This window comes from Camelina sativa, chromosome 4, assembly GCF_030686135.1.
Source record: "Camelina sativa cultivar CO46 ecotype springtype chromosome 4, ASM3068613v1".
Lineage (NCBI taxonomy): Eukaryota > Viridiplantae > Streptophyta > Magnoliopsida > Brassicales > Brassicaceae > Camelina > Camelina sativa.
In genome coordinates, this window is record NC_141883.1 from 23,994,618 (window position 1) to 24,011,737 (window position 17,120).

General features: G+C 37.5%; 1 protein-coding gene and 1 pseudogene across 2 annotated transcripts; one reads left to right on the top strand and one right to left on the bottom strand.

Annotated features, from left to right (window-relative positions):
* The first annotated feature begins 2,971 nt into the window (after positions 1 to 2,971).
* LOC104781391 (putative pectate lyase 4) lies at positions 2,972 to 4,821 on the top strand. Its single transcript, XM_010506057.2, has 5 exons — positions 2,972 to 3,268; positions 3,448 to 3,799; positions 3,905 to 4,115; positions 4,205 to 4,273; positions 4,362 to 4,821. The coding sequence occupies exons 1-5, from the start codon at positions 3,142 to 3,144 to the stop codon at positions 4,596 to 4,598; spliced, it is 996 nt and encodes a 331-aa protein (XP_010504359.1). The 5' UTR covers positions 2,972 to 3,141; the 3' UTR covers positions 4,599 to 4,821.
* Positions 4,822 to 4,833: 12 nt separating this feature from the next.
* On the bottom strand, positions 4,834 to 7,147 carry LOC104781392 (exocyst complex component EXO70H1 pseudogene; annotated as a pseudogene). The gene has a single exon (XR_015597070.1). The product of XR_015597070.1 is annotated as an exocyst complex component EXO70H1 pseudogene (transcript).
* Between the last annotated feature and the right edge of the window lie 9,973 nt (positions 7,148 to 17,120).

A 17,120-nucleotide genomic window follows, 5' to 3' on the forward strand; every position in this document is an offset into this window, starting at 1 on the left:
TCGTACGAGTCGACAATTTATTCAGAAATTTGGTTTTCGACATTAATGTATGTATGAAGCGAAAAAAAAACTGTGAACAACGTGGTCATTTCTTGATAAGACTTGAAAAAGAATCTTCAAAATATGATTTTTGGCTTCTGCACTGCGCCACGAGTCGCATTTAAATTTGACCTACGTGACTCATCAACAAAATTTTGAAGCTGTGTTTCTGTATACACAGTGACACGTTTGTTAATTGTTAACAGCAACCAATAGTGAAGACAGGCCAGTTTTATCGTCCACAAGGGCGCGCAGATCCAAAAGATATTTGAGCGCATCACAATGTTATACTATATAGTTAATGATATATACAGAATATGAAAATTATTAAAATTCAATTGGTGGAATTTGCACTGCAGCACCAAGATCCGTCCCTGATTATTCGTCCATCTTATGCATTTTAAGTCGGAAACCAGAGCATATACATTATGTAAGTGTTAGTATTCTTTCTGATTGCCCATACACACATTCTTTTGTTTTGGTGGTATTATGATTTTGGAATCATCCAAAAACGCTAGTTCTTAGTCCCAACTATCTATTCAAATATGAACACGGAAACATACAAAATATACATTAATGAATATATGTATAGCATGTAGAAGTAATTGATGAAAAAATCCAAAAGAGAAGAAAATAAGTGATAAACATTATTTATGGAAAGGAAGTAAGGAACCATGCTGAAACTATTGAGGAATGCGTTGACATATTAACCATGCATGTAACGCATACAGATACAGTGGATGTTGATGTCAAAGCTAGTAGGAGAACCACTCACGTACGTCTCTCACTCTCTTCAATGTGGCTCCACAAAACGGTTAGTAATTTGGTATGGGTACTTCACTTTATACCCAATTCTCCACTAATTGGTTAAACTCGAATGCCCATTTGAGTTGGATTCATGATTAATCTAGTTTGTTTGGTATGATTGTAATGGAGACTCAGAATACAACTAGCAATAAGTTAGAAAGTAATTAACCCAAAAAAAACAAAAAATGACAACTTGCAAGTTCTTAAACCAAAAAAAAAAATGTAAAAAGTTAACTATAATATGTGTCTTTATCAAAAAAAAAAAAAAAAAAAAACTATAATATGTGTGTCAGTGTGTGGCTCGTAGGATACGACAACCACCAACAACATCGCCGTCGTACATGCATGATTTCATTAAACTAATTTTTATCTTTCTACTATTATTTCATGAAATTTCATTTTCGACATAACTGTACTTAAGAAATACTATAAATTGTGATTGTTGAATTTAATTCGTGTTACATGCTTGGAATAAATGCAATTAGGCTTGTTTAACTCTCAAAGCTGGGAGATCTACCAACTTTTATTTAAAGTAATGTTTTTCTAGATTAAAACATGTTTTCTTTGACTAATAGTAGTACAAATTACAAGTTTGAAAATTTCAAATCATAACACCTAAAATTAGTATTTGTTTTCTCGTCGATCGGCAGGGATCTGACGGCCATACACATTCTTTTGTTTTTGGAATTATGGTTTTGAGTGTCCACAATCGCTAATCCTACAGTTATACTCCTAAAGGGAATGCAATAAATAACATTTAAGAAACCGAGTTATGAGATACGTACAGTATAGAACTTTTTTTAGCACCAGAGATTACTAGCTAAAAATAGGAAGTTAATGGCAAATTAAAGTTTTGTTTAAAACTGGCTATCGAATTGTCCACGTGACCCATAAACCAAATTTTGCACTAGTCCATCCGCCCTAGATTAATGTATCATGATCTATCACTTCAAAGCTGCTGGGACATGCACCAAATCTTGTTTAAAGCAATGTTTCTATATAAAAACTAGATTTCAATAGCAAGAACTACTTTTCAAACCTTTATCGCCCATAATTTCTTAAATCGTATAACATCACAACATGTAAATTGGTGTATTACTTTTTTTCCGTCGGTACGAGTATGATTGTGACGGCAATTTAAGTTACTTTGTTGTTTTGGAAGCATGGCACAGGTGAGGGAATTCGGGAGGTCCCAAATCTAAAAATAGTCGGTTTTTTTCATTTCACAAGGATATTATTATTAAAACAAATATCTTTACAAACGGATAACCACAAACTTTAGCCCCAAGAACAAGGAATACATCAGTCCTAGCTCGGGAACGTGATCCGACATCAGCAAAACTATACAAACAAACTAAAGGCTACGATTATGGAATTTCTAAATTTCTGACAATCTTCTCTCATAGTTGCTTTCCAAAGAAAAGATGAAGTCATCAAGAAACCGTCAATTTCAGAACTGATGCTTCAAGTCCTCTTGTCTTCTTGACTTGTTCTCAAAGATTCAAAGTTGCATCTCTAGCTGGAACGACTGAGATATTAATATATTTCCACCAAATAATCTATTTAATATTTTTTTAAAACATTTTTGTGCCATCTATCTGTATCCAAACAAGTCACAACTAAATTATGTACAATCCTTACAACTAAATACAATGATTTACTTATTTGATAATATTAATTTCTTAAAATCTATTTACCTAATTTAAAGTAATATGTTAGATTAAAATATAATTCTTCTTTTATTTTTATTTAATCTTATATTTAATTATTTAAATTACTATTTAATACATTAAGTTAATAAAATTTTAGATTTTTTTTAGTAAATGATGTGATTTGAATTTTTATAAACGGATATATATTTAAAAAATGTTTTAGAATTTTTGTAACCAAACAAGTATATTCGGATATAGATTATTTTACATTTGAGTTATTTTAATATATAATAAATATCTATTTTAATCTTTTTATTAATTATTGTGAGAATATACATATATAACAATGTAACATTTATATTAAAACTCAAAAAAACTTGATTTATTTATAATATATTCAAATTTAAAAAAAAATTATTTGGTGGTGTACCCTAGTATTAGTAAAAATAGGAGAGATAGCTCAATTTCAAGAAGACGTTAATAGTATAATAATCCTACCCGGTCCAAACCGGTTTGGCAAACCGAATCATCTCGATCTAGAGAAGAATCTACTTTTGTCGTGTTCGTTCGTGACTTTGTCGCTCAAGCACCGACGGGTAAACAGAAACATCATAACGATACGACGTCGCAGTAACAACGAACGATGGCGTCGCTACCATACGCCGATGCCGATTGTAGCCTTAGAGCTTTAGCTGGCCGTGCCGAGGGTTTCGGCCGCTTCGCCGTCGGTGGTCTCCACGGCGATGTCTACGTCGTCACTTCTCTTGCAGGTCATGTCTCTGTATTCGTTAAATACACATATCTACGAATCTATAAATATTTTTTTTTGCTCGATGCTTTACCGATGATCATATTGATTGTGAGATGCATTGGTTTGATTTGATTTGAGACACCGAATCTTAATTATGGCTGTTTGTATTCAAAGATGTTGAGATTGATTTATGTGTAGATGATGGACCTGGGACTCTTCGTGAAGGAGGTAGGAGGAAAGAGCCTTTATGGATTGTGTTTGCAGTTTCTGGAACTATTCATCTCAATTCATACTTGAGTGTATCCTCTTACAAGACGGTTGATGGAAGAGGACAACGAATTAAGCTCACTGGGAAAGGGATAAGACTAAAGGAATGTGAGCATATCATAATTTGCAATTTGGAGTTTGAAGGTGGTAGAGGTCATGATGTTGATGGTATTCAGATTAAACCAAAGTCTAGACACATTTGGATTGATCGGTGTAGCTTGCGTGATTACGATGATGGGCTTATTGATATTACTAGACAAAGCACTGATATCACTGTTTCTAGGTGAGAGTAGATGATTTTTTTTTTTTGGATGGTTAAGGAAGCTAGTGTTGTTGTTGTTGTAGGGTCTGTTCTGGTGATTAATGTTTTTGCATCTGGTTTCTACAGATGTTATTTTGCACAGCATGATAAGACGATGCTGATTGGAGCAGATCCTTCTCATGTTGATGATAGATGTATCCGAGTTACCATTCATCATTGTTTCTTTGATGGAACCAGGCAGAGGCAACCTCGTCTTAGGTTTGGAAAAGTTCATTTATACAACAATTATACAAGAAACTGGGGATTATATGCTGTTTGTGCTAGCGTAGAAGCGCAGGTAAAAAACTCTTTTCTATGATTCCAATTGTAGATCTTATGTCATTGCTTCATATCTCAACTGAGGAACAATTGTGTTTCTGAAATCAGGTTTTCTCTCAATGCAATATATACGAAGCAGGAGTGAAGAAGAAAACTTTTGAATACTACCCAGAAAAGGTTGATTCTTGCTTTTCACTTGCATTTAGAGAAAATCTTGTTACTCTTGTGAATTCATCATCATCATCTTGTGTTGATTTGTTTGTAGGCTGCTGACAAGGAAGAAGTGAGAGCTGGTTTAGTACGTTCTGAAAATGACTTGTTCTTAAACGGAGCTCAACCTTCCTTGTTGACAGGAGCCAGTGAAGAATGTGTGTTCCATCCAAGCGAGCACTACCCGACATGGACTGTCGAGCCACCATCAGAAACTCTCAAGCAAATTATGCAAATTTGTACCGGTTGGCAATCTTTATCCCGTCCTTCAGATCATGGAGTTCCTAAGTAACAGTTGTGATCCTATTGTTTTCTTGCATATCATATTTTCTTCCTAAGTTATTCAAGAAGTGAATAAGGCTTTTGTTCGTCAGCACATTATGTTCAGAGTACGCTGTTGTGTGTGATTTTTGATGCATTTTTCTTCTTTTTGATAAGTAATTGGCTTCTTGAATGTATAATCCCTGAATCAAATTCTTTGCCAGATTTATATCAGATTCGGTTATTATAGACTATACTAGTTGTTAAAGCGTTTCATAGATTTTTTCCTCAGTGTAATTTATGTAAATAAAATCCCAATATTGTTTTACGTTCTCATTTTCTGTTGTACACACAATGCAAACACAAGTAACCGTACATTTTTTTATATTTCACATTATGTAGAATGGAGCATTCAGCCAAAACCATCGATCGAGTCTCAGCCTGAAACACATCCAAGTGATTTCCAGGACGAAGAAGACGAAGACGAAGAAAAAGAAGAAGATGCATGAATTGGTGTTCCGTGGAATAGATCGGAGATGTAATTCTCCAGATTATCTGGCTTGAACCTCACCAGGATCTCAGTGTTTCTCTCCTGGCCGAGCATTGGTAAGTACTTCCTGTAAAACTCTCTGTATTCTGGTACAAGTTTCTTTGCTATCGAAACCTTCAGTTCGTCCCTAAGTTTTGCATCTGGTACAACTCGTGATGATTGTTTCATATATGCTTCTTCAAATGCCGTGTGAAATCTTCTGAAATATATTTTGGCCTCCTCTGGTGATAGGTCTGTGGGTTCTTCTGGTAAAGACATGAAAACATTGGACCATGCTGCTATCTCATAATTCCCAGCATAGGCGCTGAGTTTATCATCATGGTTAGTGAGCCAGTCATCTCCAAGGAGATCCCTCAGTTGAGTTGAACGAACCGTTTCAATGATGAGCTGAAGGTTGTTAGCAAGGAAAAGGTAAGACAGAGAAACATCCTTGTAATGTTCTGCTTTGGTGTCTAGTTTGCATAGCAAAACCAGGATGAGCCAAGCAAAATGGACCGAGAGTGCGTGATTTTGTTGTTCATCTTCCGAAATTGGAGTTCTGACATAAGATTCTAGCAGGCGGGTGTCTCTCTGGATTGGATGGTCTGCAAGGATTTCAGACAATACACAGCTGTATTTAGAAAGGGAAGAGATGAAGCTCATTGTTGATCGTGTCAGTTTATGAACCCCTCCTCCAGTTGTAAGGGCTTTCGTGGAATCCTTCTGAATGGTTGATTCAAATTCCGTGAGAGCATTGTGTATTGAGACCTTTAGTTTTTGCAGCGTTGTGAGTGCCTGAGATTTCACACCAGCTACTGCATCGAAGTGGAATATCATCTCTATGTCTTGCCAGAGATCAGAGATTGCAGCCTGTAGATCCATTAGCGGGAAGATCCTCTCATGGGATTTTTTCTCCTTGGCAACAAATTCAGGGAACTTGAAAAGGTTAGTGGCTGCTTCGTTTGCAATCTCGTAAAAGCACGACTCTCTTGTTGAATTAGAGGCAGAAAAGACATGATCACAAAGAAGCTTTTCTCCACGGAAGAGTGTGGCAATGCCAATCTTTGCAGCTTTTATCCAGTTCTTGATCATATGCTCGAGGGTGACCCAGTCCATTTTGTGAAATCTGGAGCCTTTGTAGATTTCGATCCCGAGCAAGCTCAGTCCTTCATCTACGATCGATTTTCTGATCCGCTTATAAATCTTTACGCACTCTTTACCATATCCACAACTGATCATACTCTCGGCTATCGCCTTTAGGTCAGACATCACCACAGCTGCAGCTTTCTCTACCTTAGTGATCGATTCACCAGCTTTCCTCAACTCATTGTCACTGTCATAGTCGTCGTCAGATCCCATAAAATCTTCAAATTCAGAATTGCTGGAGGTTGAGGATTGACCGGAAACTGATTCGGGATCAAGCTTGTCTCTATTTGAAGATAATATCTGGAAGAACTCTTTTTCAAGTCTCGCCATGGCGATCTGCATCAGGGTCTGTGCAAGAGCAAGCTTTGGGGATTGAGAGTCTTCAGAGACAAGAAAATGCATCGCTCTGCGCAAATCGCGGACACATCTGATGAACTCTTTGGCCTCTCTTCTGCTATGGTTGAACAGAGAGACGATCTTGGTGAAGGAAGGCGTATGCGGGTCCCATTTTCTGATGACAGATTCCGCTTTCTCCATGGTTTCCTCAACCATAGACTGAGTAAAAGTCTGGTTCAGAGGAGAAGCAGGGAAAGAAGTGAATGAAGAAGGAGAAGAAGGAGTATATTTAGGAGATGAGGAAGAGAAGAAAGAAAATTTCGCCATTGAAGAAGCTCTCTATTCGCCTTCGTTTTCCTGAATTGAAAACGAGGAGGTTTTCAAAAATGGTGTTACTTGGCCTTTACTCTTTCTATTTTATTAATGAAGATATGGTATTAACAATTATATATATATAGAGAGATTGGTCTTTGACTCTTGAGATTGAATGCGATGAAGATGTGCTTACCTGTGATCGTGATTTGTGAATATAGAGACTATTGACTTTGATGTATAATATACTCAATTTTAATTTATATTAACTAGAGTACAAAAATTTTAATCTGGCGACAAAGTTTTGCTATACACGTCTAGGAGTATTTGACCATTTCAATCTGTCAACTTATAAGTTTGATATATGTATTTTAATCAAAATTTCAATTAATTTGACTTTTTTATAGCATCATTCGTAATATTTGTATCTTTCTTGTTTCGAATTTTGTATTTTAGTAGAAGATTTTGACGAAAAAACTAATAAAAGTTTCACTAGAAAAGTCCGAATTCTAGATTAGATATTCAGCGTTCTCTTATTAGAAAAACGCGTGTCTGCATTTCAGTTTTTGTTTTGTGTCTGTCAACGTCTGTATTTCAGTTTATAACATTTTAATGTGTTATCGCTGTCCTTCTAAACTAACAGCTATACGTTTATTTTAATGGTTAAAGATAAAAGTGCTACAAAATATTTCAGTTGATTTTGATAGCCTTATACAAAAACTAATATCCTTTCGTTTGACCAAAAGAAGATCGAAAATGATGATGATACGTACTTATTATATTCTTGATCCAAAAACAATAACGTTATATTCCAACTTTGCCAATACATTACATATCATATGCACACAAACACAAGACATTCGCATGTTAGGTAGTAAGATCAAGTTTGCAAGAAAAAGTCAAATATACGCACTCGATAAACTGCGATATAAAAGATATACAATACATACGGTACGGAGTCATAGGCAATTTTCCAGGCCTTAAAGAATAAAATAGAGATTCGTTTACCCATTTGTCCAAAAAACAAAAAAAAAAAGAGATTCGTTTACCCAAGTCAACTGAGCTTACATGATAAATTTCAACCCATTTGGCTTGAACGACTTATATATGTGAGTTGGCTTAATCATTATAAGCTAGTCTACGTTTTGTTACGACTCTCGCTTTAATTTAAAATTATAGCCAGAGAATTATTTCACGATTCGGTTATATTGGAAACGAACCATAAAGAATTTAGTTATTCTAGTTGTCGTTTTCTTAAGTGGAATTTACAGTCAACAAAGCAATGAAAACTATTACTAATGCCATTACTTGATTACGAACGAATTCACAAAATTTAATTTAAATCTGACAATATAATCTTTTTCGCCCAGTTCCAAATACTGCTAGACTTAGAGACTAGAGTGTGCTTATGGGTCTTTAGTTTGAATTCGATAACAATGTGTGGACTACCTACTTACCCGTAAATAAAAGAAAATACCCACAAAATTATCAACACGGAAAGCCATTGACTTTGATAGGGGGTGGGACGGTGGGTGTTCGGATTCCCGTTTGGACTCAGCTCCGATACTTCAGGTTTTCGGGTATAGGCTTATAACATACTAGTATACCACCCGCACCATGCGCGGACAAAATTGACATTATTTCGTTCTTTTCTGCTTCATTTGTTTCCTCTATTATTCTTTCACCAAAACCTAGATAAAAAAAAAATACAAAACCATCTTTAGTATAGTTTTCAACAATCACACATCAACTGTCGAAAAAAAGCAAATAGAAGTAGATTCAGATATTAAGATGGTTGTGTAAAGAACCTGGCTGGAGATCAGTTTAACAGATGTACTCATTGTCGAGTTGTCGAGAGGGAAAGAAAGAAAAAAAAACAATTACTATGAAGAAGACATCAAGTACATAAAGACTGTTATGAAACTAGAGAGTTTAGGATGAAATCTCTTAGTCTTATTAATGATAATGAATAGAGGTTACATATATATAGAGAGTACAAAGGCCAAAGCCCAAACCGACATAGCCTAAGTCTCATGGACGAATGGGCCTAAATCCTAGAGATACATAACATGGGCCGTAAGGCCAAGAACCAATGGACTGTATATGGGCTGTATGGCAATGTCCTAATGGACTGTGAACGGGCCGGTCTATGGAGTCCACTAAGTGTTTTACAACACTCCCCCTTGGACGAGATGACCGTGCCTATGTTGGATGGGATCGCTGCAATGTGCTTAGGGGATGCTGCCTCATTAAAACCTTACCAGGAAAACCCAATGGGACAAAACCTTGGTGAAGGAAAAAGAGTAGAGCACACATTGCTCCCCCTGATCCAAACATCACTCCAAGTCCAGATGTCACCACATTCCAATCTTGTGCGTGAACTTCCTGAACGTCGATGTCGGCAATGCTTTGGTGAAGAAGAACTTCAGCAGTATCCGATCTCCCTTGATGTAACCTTCCTTGAGTTGTGCGATACAGGCCGAATTGTCCTCATATATGACCGTTGCTTCTTTGTTGTCGTCCATGCCGCTATCCGTCCATATATGTTGAGTCATCGAACAGAACGCACTAAACCTTCTTTGCTATAACCTGCATCAACAATACCAACTAAAACCTTCTTTGTTATAGTTAGTAAAATATAAACCCAAATCTTACCTTCCTTGTAGGTAACATAAATAAATACTTAATTTTACTCTAGTGCCTTTGGGTTTGACAAGAACTAATTCTTGCTAGGAGGTTCACGGTAAAACTTATCTCTGGTCTAGTGTGGCTAGCCAAGATTAATTCTCCTATAGCACTGAGGTATGGCATTTGAGGACCGAGAACTTCCTCATTATCCTTCTTTGGACCAATGGATCTTTATCCAAATCAATGCTCCTTACAACCATTGGGCTAGTCAATGGGTGAGCTTAGTCCTTATTAAAACTCTTGAGTACTTTTCTGTATATGCCATTTGATGCACAAGGATTCTATCATTTATGTACTCAAGTTGTAACCCCAAACAGAATTTTTCTTCCTTTGCCTAGGTCTTTCAAATTCTACTTGTTTGGGCGATTTAACCAGGGGTTCCAAGGATGTTTAAACCATCCATATAGACTGCTATTATCACAAATCCTTTGTTTGCAAACTTCTTTATAAATACATGGACTGATGGGATCATTATTATAGCTTTCTTTAGCTAGGTACTTGCTTAAACTATTGTACCATATACACCCACTTTGTTTCAGTCCATAAAGGTATTTGTCTAGCCTTATGCAGTATTTTCTCGAGAACCACTCTTATAATTGAGCTCTATACCCTCTGGTAATCTCATTTCATTTTCCAGTGGACCATGTAAGTATACGGTTTTAACATCCGTTAACCGTAAATCCAGTTTTTCTTTTATAGCCAGACTTATTAAAGTCGTTGCATCCATCACAGGGAGTAAGTCTCCTCATAATCTATTCCTGGTCTTTGAGAGAATCCTTGTGCTATAAGCCGTGCTTTATCTCACGCTTTCATTACTCTCATTTCTCTTTCTTACAAAGACCAACTTATGTCCAACTGGTTTATATCAAGTGTTGTCCTTAAGGTCGGACCAAACACATTTCTCTTCTTTAAAGAGTTTAACTCCACGTCAATGGCTTCTTTCTATTTTAGCCAATCTTTACTTTGAGTGCACTCTCATATAGACGTGAGTTTCTGATCCTCATTTACTTCAAGTGCTACCTTGCATGCAATTATTTCATTAATGTCGACATCTTTGCAGTTCCATTTTATTCTAGACATGATATAGTATATCGAGCTCTTATTATTATTAATACCTTAAGGACCTTGAGGTTTAGCGTCCCAAACCTCATTGTTGGTACCTTAGGATTTGCCGCGGCCATGTCTATACTTTTCCTTAACCTCGGTTTTATTTGCACCTTTCTTAGATTTCCGAAAGGTTCTTTTCTATGGAACATTTTGGTCTATTTAGACTCTGTAGCAACTTGATTATTGTGTTCCTTTTTGAACATCAATACGTACTGGTGCATTACAAGCTGGTATGTACGATTTCATAATTCTCTTTGGGTCATTAAAGGAATCTTGGCAATTGAATAGCTAGCTTTTGCAAATGTATAATCTCGAGGATCTTGCCAATTTAAGGATGTTTGATTCCATAATATTTCTTTGACCAGCTTGTCTTTCTCTCCACCCAATGTAGGGAATTCGGATTCAGCAAACTGACAATCCGTGTATCTGGCCACATATAAATCACCCATAGTTGGCTCAAGATACTTAACAATGGTGGGAGAATCATATCAATATATATTCCCATCCTCCTTTGAGGTCCCATCTTTGTTCTCTGTGATGATGCAATATAAACGGCACACCCGTATATTATTTTAGATGGGATATGTCTGGCTTATGACCCGTTATGCATTTGGGAATATTTATACTCACTAGATGGCCTGATGCGTATAAGTTCTATTGCATGTAATATTGTGTGTCCCCAAGCCGACACAAGAAGCTTCGACCTCATGAGTAATGGTCGAGCAATTTATTAAGTGCGTTTAATGAAGGATTCATCTAATCCATTCTCTGTATGTTCATGTGCCACAGGGTGGTCCACACTCCCCCCCATGGACATACCATTATTATTAAACGCTTGGGATATAAATTCACCAGCACTATCTAGACTTATAGTCTTAAGTGGAAAATTTCTTTAGTTACATTTGCTGGTGATGGCCTTATAAATGAGTTTCCCTTGTGTACATGTTACACACGTGAGATTGTAGGGATAGCTCTTCTCTCTCTTAGGAGTGTGCCCATTTTTATTTAATATCAACATACGCATCACGTTAGAATCCGGATGGCCAATCCGGTCATGCCATAAAGTGAATTATTGAACATTTCGTTCATTGCCATATTAGCCTCTATTATATTAATCTTAGCATGGTAAGAAAACCAGTGGCTAGTGCAGGTATAGGCTCTAGGACTTTCTTATGTCCATGGGTGATTTCAATATATATAGGAACTCTCTGTTTCCTTCACCCTTTATTTCAATATGGAAACCATTCAAATGAATGTCCTTAAAGCTCAATAAGCTTCTCTTAGAGCTGGGTGATTATAATGCAACACTTAGTTCAAAATGTGTGCCATAAAATATATGCCTGGCCGTAGCCTTTACTTAGGCTTGCTATACCCGCTTATCTTTGCTAATATTGGCTTTGTGTGGCTTAATCCACTATCCACCATACTTATTTTCTTGTCCTTAATCATTTCCAATAATGGACAAGGATTTATGTTTTAATATATATTAAAGGAAATAAAATAATTGGATTTAAATCAAAATAATAATTCAATCAAATTCAAAACATAGAAATTAAATTAATACACCACATGAGTTTAAATATTTTTCTTTAGGCAACCAAAATCTCATAATCCAATTTAGGAGTTCTGCATGTCTTTATCTTATGGTTTTCTATACCATAATTATTATTACAAGTGGACTTGGTCTAATGTTGCGGGTTTAGATAACCCGCGGCCTTTACCCCAACCACGGCCGAAGCCTAATCGGTTTCTATAGCCTTGACCATCATAATTATGTCTTTCGTAAGTCCCACGACCAGGACCACCATGTCCACTTCTTCCTCGGCCACGGCCATACTTGTCTCTATGGACATAGATAGACTCATTAGTCTCTTTGGCTCTTTAGGATTTTTCTTTGTCATGTCAACCTTGTGAGTTTCATTGCACTTTTCATTTACACATCGGTGACAAACCGATTTAGCCTTGATTTGCGGTTTAAAGGACCCATGGCCCCTACCACCGCGGCCACGGCTTGCCTGGCCCCAACGACCACCACGTCCTCTGCCACCACGGCCATGGCCATAGTGTCTTTTTCTGTGGACGTAGTTGGTCTACGGCCGTAACCATCAAAACGGCTTGCCTGGCCCCAACGACCACCACGTCCTCTGCCACCACAGCCATGGCCATAGTGTCTTTTTCTGTGGACGTAGTTGGTCTCCTTGGGCTCTTTTTCCGGTAATGGGGTTGTACCGGGAGGTCTCATAGCACTATTCATCAATAGCTCATTTTCATGATACTGTTGCTGAAGTACTATATTGTGAGTACTAAAAGTAGACAAAGTCTTCTCTAGTAACTCTCTTTCTGTGACTTCAGTACCACACAACCTTAGGATTGAGACAATCTTAAAAGCTCTGAGTTATACTCATCCATGGATTGGAATTCCTGGATCCTTAGGTTTTTCGAATTGAGCCTTTGGTAGGAGCACCATCTATTGGTGTCCATATTGTTTTTCAACTCTGTCCAAAGGTCAATAAGATTCTCAATGGTATGGTACTTGGTCCTTGAGACTCTCAGCAAGGTGATGGTGTGTATGCAAAATTGCCTTACATTTATTATTTTAGTGCAACCATTATCATCCTTAATACACTCACATAGGTTCTTTGACTTTACAAGACATGCACCCGATTATATCATGCGGTTTTTAAGACCGAACCATGTAATTCATTTGGATCATGCCATGCGGTGTTTAAGACCGAATCATGGAATCATTTTAGTCTTAGGTCATGCGGTATTTGAGACCGAAACATGCCTTGCCTTTACTTATAATTTCGAACTTAGGTCATGCGGTATTTGAGACCGAAACATGCCTTTATTCTACTCAATTTCGTGGCTTAATATGCATGAACAACAAATCTAGATAGGAACTAGCATGCATGCAACAATTTCCTTTTTCTAGATAGGATTTCCTTTTTCTTAAATTTCCTTTTCTTTCTAGGATTTAGTAAATTTGTTTTAAGAGTTTTAGATAATTAGGAACTTATCCTAACCAATATTTTAATTTTCGATTTCATGTTTTAATGTTTATAGAATTTTAACAAAAGTTTTAATTCAATCGGAAATACTCTTAGAACATTAAAGTTAATTTTTACTTAAATTTTAGGATAATGATTAAAGTTTATGGAAGTTATCCTAATAATCCTAGAACAAGTTTCATGCTCGAGTTTTATGTTTCTCATGGCCGAAATTTACAGGAAATCTATGTTCAAGTTTATGCTTAAGAAATCCTAAGGATGAATTCATGCAATCCGATTTTAAACATCCTATACAATGATTTGATTTTAATTATGATGCATGAATGATCCAAGTTTTAAATCCTAGAACACTTTAACAATATTTGATTTTAACAAATTCATGTTCTAGGCTCTTATGCAACAAACAATCAAAACAACCAAATTCGATTTTAAGTTTGACAAAGTTTGGTGCAATTTACAAACAACCTAACAGCCCTATGCAATCCGATTTTAAGATTTACAAGAATAGAACTCTTAAGATTTGTTTGTTTGTATACTTGGATGTTTTATGGTTCAATAGCTGTTAGGGTTCAGATTCGATTATATGGTTCTAAGAGGGTTAGACTTTATTTTACCTTTCACCAATTAGGGTCTGACTGGTTTTGATCTGGGAGCTAAAGACCTCAGATTTCACTCACGAACCTCGATCAGAACCGCTATCAACCCAATCCTCGTACCACTCTCGAACTGCTCTCGGACTGCTCTCGGACAGATCCTCGTACCGCCTACGTACCGCTCTCGGCCGGAACCGCGAACTGCTATCGTCAGGAACCGCGAACTGCGAACGTCAGGAACCGCGAACTGCGAACGTCAGGAACCGCGAACTGCGAACGTCAGGAACCGCGAACCTCGAGCGTCAGGAACCGCGAACGTCAGGAACCGCGAACCGCGAACGTCAGTAACCGCGAACCGCGAACGTCAGGAACTGCGAACCGCGAATGATGATGGATTCCGAACAAGGAGTAATCACCGAGAGTTTTGGATTATCACCGAGAGATCTCCGAGTTTGCCCCGGAACTTGCCGCGTACTGGATCCAAAACGGACGGAAGCTGATCGCCGAAGCTGATCGCCGGAACTTGCCGCGTACTGGATCTTCGAACATGAACTTACCCCGGACTGGCCGCGTACACGGACGGAAGATGATCGCCGAAGTTGGGCTGCGGTTTTTAGGGTTTTAGGGTAAGAGATAGAGGCGGCGGCCGATTAGGGTTTTAGGGTTTTAGGGAGGAGAGAAACGGCGGCTGCCTTTAGGGTTTTAGGGTTAGGGTTTTTTCAGCTGGCCTTAGAGGCTATCATGCTGATAACGTGTTATGAAACTAGAGAGTTTAGGATGAAATCTCTTAGTCTTATTAATGATAATGAATAGAGGTTACATATATATAGAGAGTACAAAGGCCAAAGCCCAAACCGACATAGCCTAAGTCTCATGGACGAATGGGCCTAAATCCTAGAGATACATAACATGGGCCGTAAGGCCAAGAACCAATGGACTGTATATGGGCTGTATGGCCATGTCCTAATGGACTGTGAACGGGCCGGTCTATGGAGTCCACTAAGTGTTTTACAACAAAGACAAAAAAAATACATTGCAGGAAAAATTAAGAAAATATTGAAAAGTGCATCTATAGTCCAAATTGTTTCTTCGTTTTTGTATACGCTTACAACTATATATAAATTATGCGATGTTTAACTGCAAACTAATATAAGCCAAACTATAAGGAACTAAGGAAGTTTTGCGAAATGATATTACGACCTAAGAAACAAAGACTTTTATAAAATTGTCTTAAAAGAGAAGAATATGAAATTGAATGTGTGTTAAGTAGATGGCTGACCTTGTTGTTGTTACATATTGATCTTGTTATTGTAAATGCAGTTTCTGGAACAACTCGCTGAGAGGAACAAGTCGTTGTGCCGAACAGAGTGTTGTGCCAATCAGGAAGCTGCATCAGATCACAAACGCCTGAGTTGCTGACATGGATGCGTGAGCTGACATGGCAAGACGTGAGTGGATGTGATGATGTGTCGAGGAAAGTTGATGACTTGGCATTGAAGATAGAGATGAGATTGTTCTTGGAGATATGAAGAATATTCTCCACATCAAATTAAGGAAAGGGTAAACTTGAGCAGCAAGCAGTTTTCTTATCCTTGGAGATATGAAGAATATTCTCTACAAAAAATAAGGAAAAGATAAGGATGAGAGCAAACAGTTTCCTTATCCCTTGATACTTGGAGATTCGCCTTCTAGGGTTTTTTAAGTCGTGTATATATATTTTAGGAGTAGGCCACGAGCCAATTTGAGCACTCTAGAATATTGATACAGTTGTAAACTTCGAAGCCACAAAGATAAGACTTAGAAGAGGTGTTCCCAGTTCTCTGCAACGTTAATCAGGGTGGTGATTAAGTGCATAGAGAATTGTTTTTCTTTCTCTTAGATCTACACTGGTGAGAGTTTAGATAAAAAGAGAGAGGGTTGGTTTTAATCTCTCATAGATAAAAAGAGATAGGGTTGGTTTTCGTCTCTCATAGATAAAAAGAGAGAGGTTTGGTTTTACTCTCTTAGATCTACACAGGATATTGTGTTAGATAGAGAAGAGAAGAGTGCTTAGATTTATTCTTGTAACCGGTTAAGAGTTTGATAAGAATAAATATTAAAGTGTTGGCTTGGTACGTTCCAAGTGTGAATCAGTGTGTTGTGTTTCTCTATACCTTTACAATTGGTATCCGAGCAGACGCCAGATAAAAGAATTTTTTATCTTTTCAACAGGTGAGATCTTGAGACGAGGTATGGAGAATCCACAACAGCTCATTGATGAGAACAATCTGTTGATGCTTGACCCTGAGCATTATGATGATTGGGAAGCACAAATCAGACAAATGATTCAGAGTTGTGATATGGAAGGCTGGTTCGTTGTTGAAGATTGATGGTCACTTCCAACACTTATGAACATGAGAGGAGAAACTCTGATTGCCGATGGATCTGTTCGCAATGGTGCAAGAGTGTATGTTGGCGAAAGAAGCTTGAGATCGTTTGGAAGCCTTCTTTGAGGAAACCAGAAGGGTGAAGAAGGAAAAATCTGATGTATCACCATCCTGTGATTTCAACAGTCAACTAAGATCCCCTTGTCAGGAAGTTGTAGTGTTGAAGAAGGTACACAAGGATAAGAAACAGTTCAGAAGGCTGAAGGGTTCAGAATGTTCTGCACTTGAAAAAAGAAGCGTGCTGAAGTGTTACAACCGTCAATGCTGTGTTCATATGAAATCTTGTCTGACATGGAGTGATATTGAGTCAGTCAAAGAAGATGATGAGAATCATAAGTCTATTTTGAAGCCTAAGGATGATGTGGCTGGCTGGCTTATCTGTTGAGAAACGAGTCATCGCTCTGT

What these genes read in the sequence shown, in the direction of transcription:
- LOC104781391 (XM_010506057.2), top strand. Translation starts at nt 3,142, where the DNA reads ATGGCGTCGCTACCATACGCCGATGCCGATTGTAGCCTTAGAGCTTTA. An exon ending in ACTGATATCACTGTTTCTAG is followed by an intron (nt 3,800 to 3,904) that starts GTGAGAGTAGAT and finishes TGGTTTCTACAG; the next exon opens with ATGTTATTTTGCACAGCATG. An exon ending in GTGCTAGCGTAGAAGCGCAG is followed by an intron (nt 4,116 to 4,204) that starts GTAAAAAACTCT and finishes TTCTGAAATCAG; the next exon opens with GTTTTCTCTCAATGCAATAT.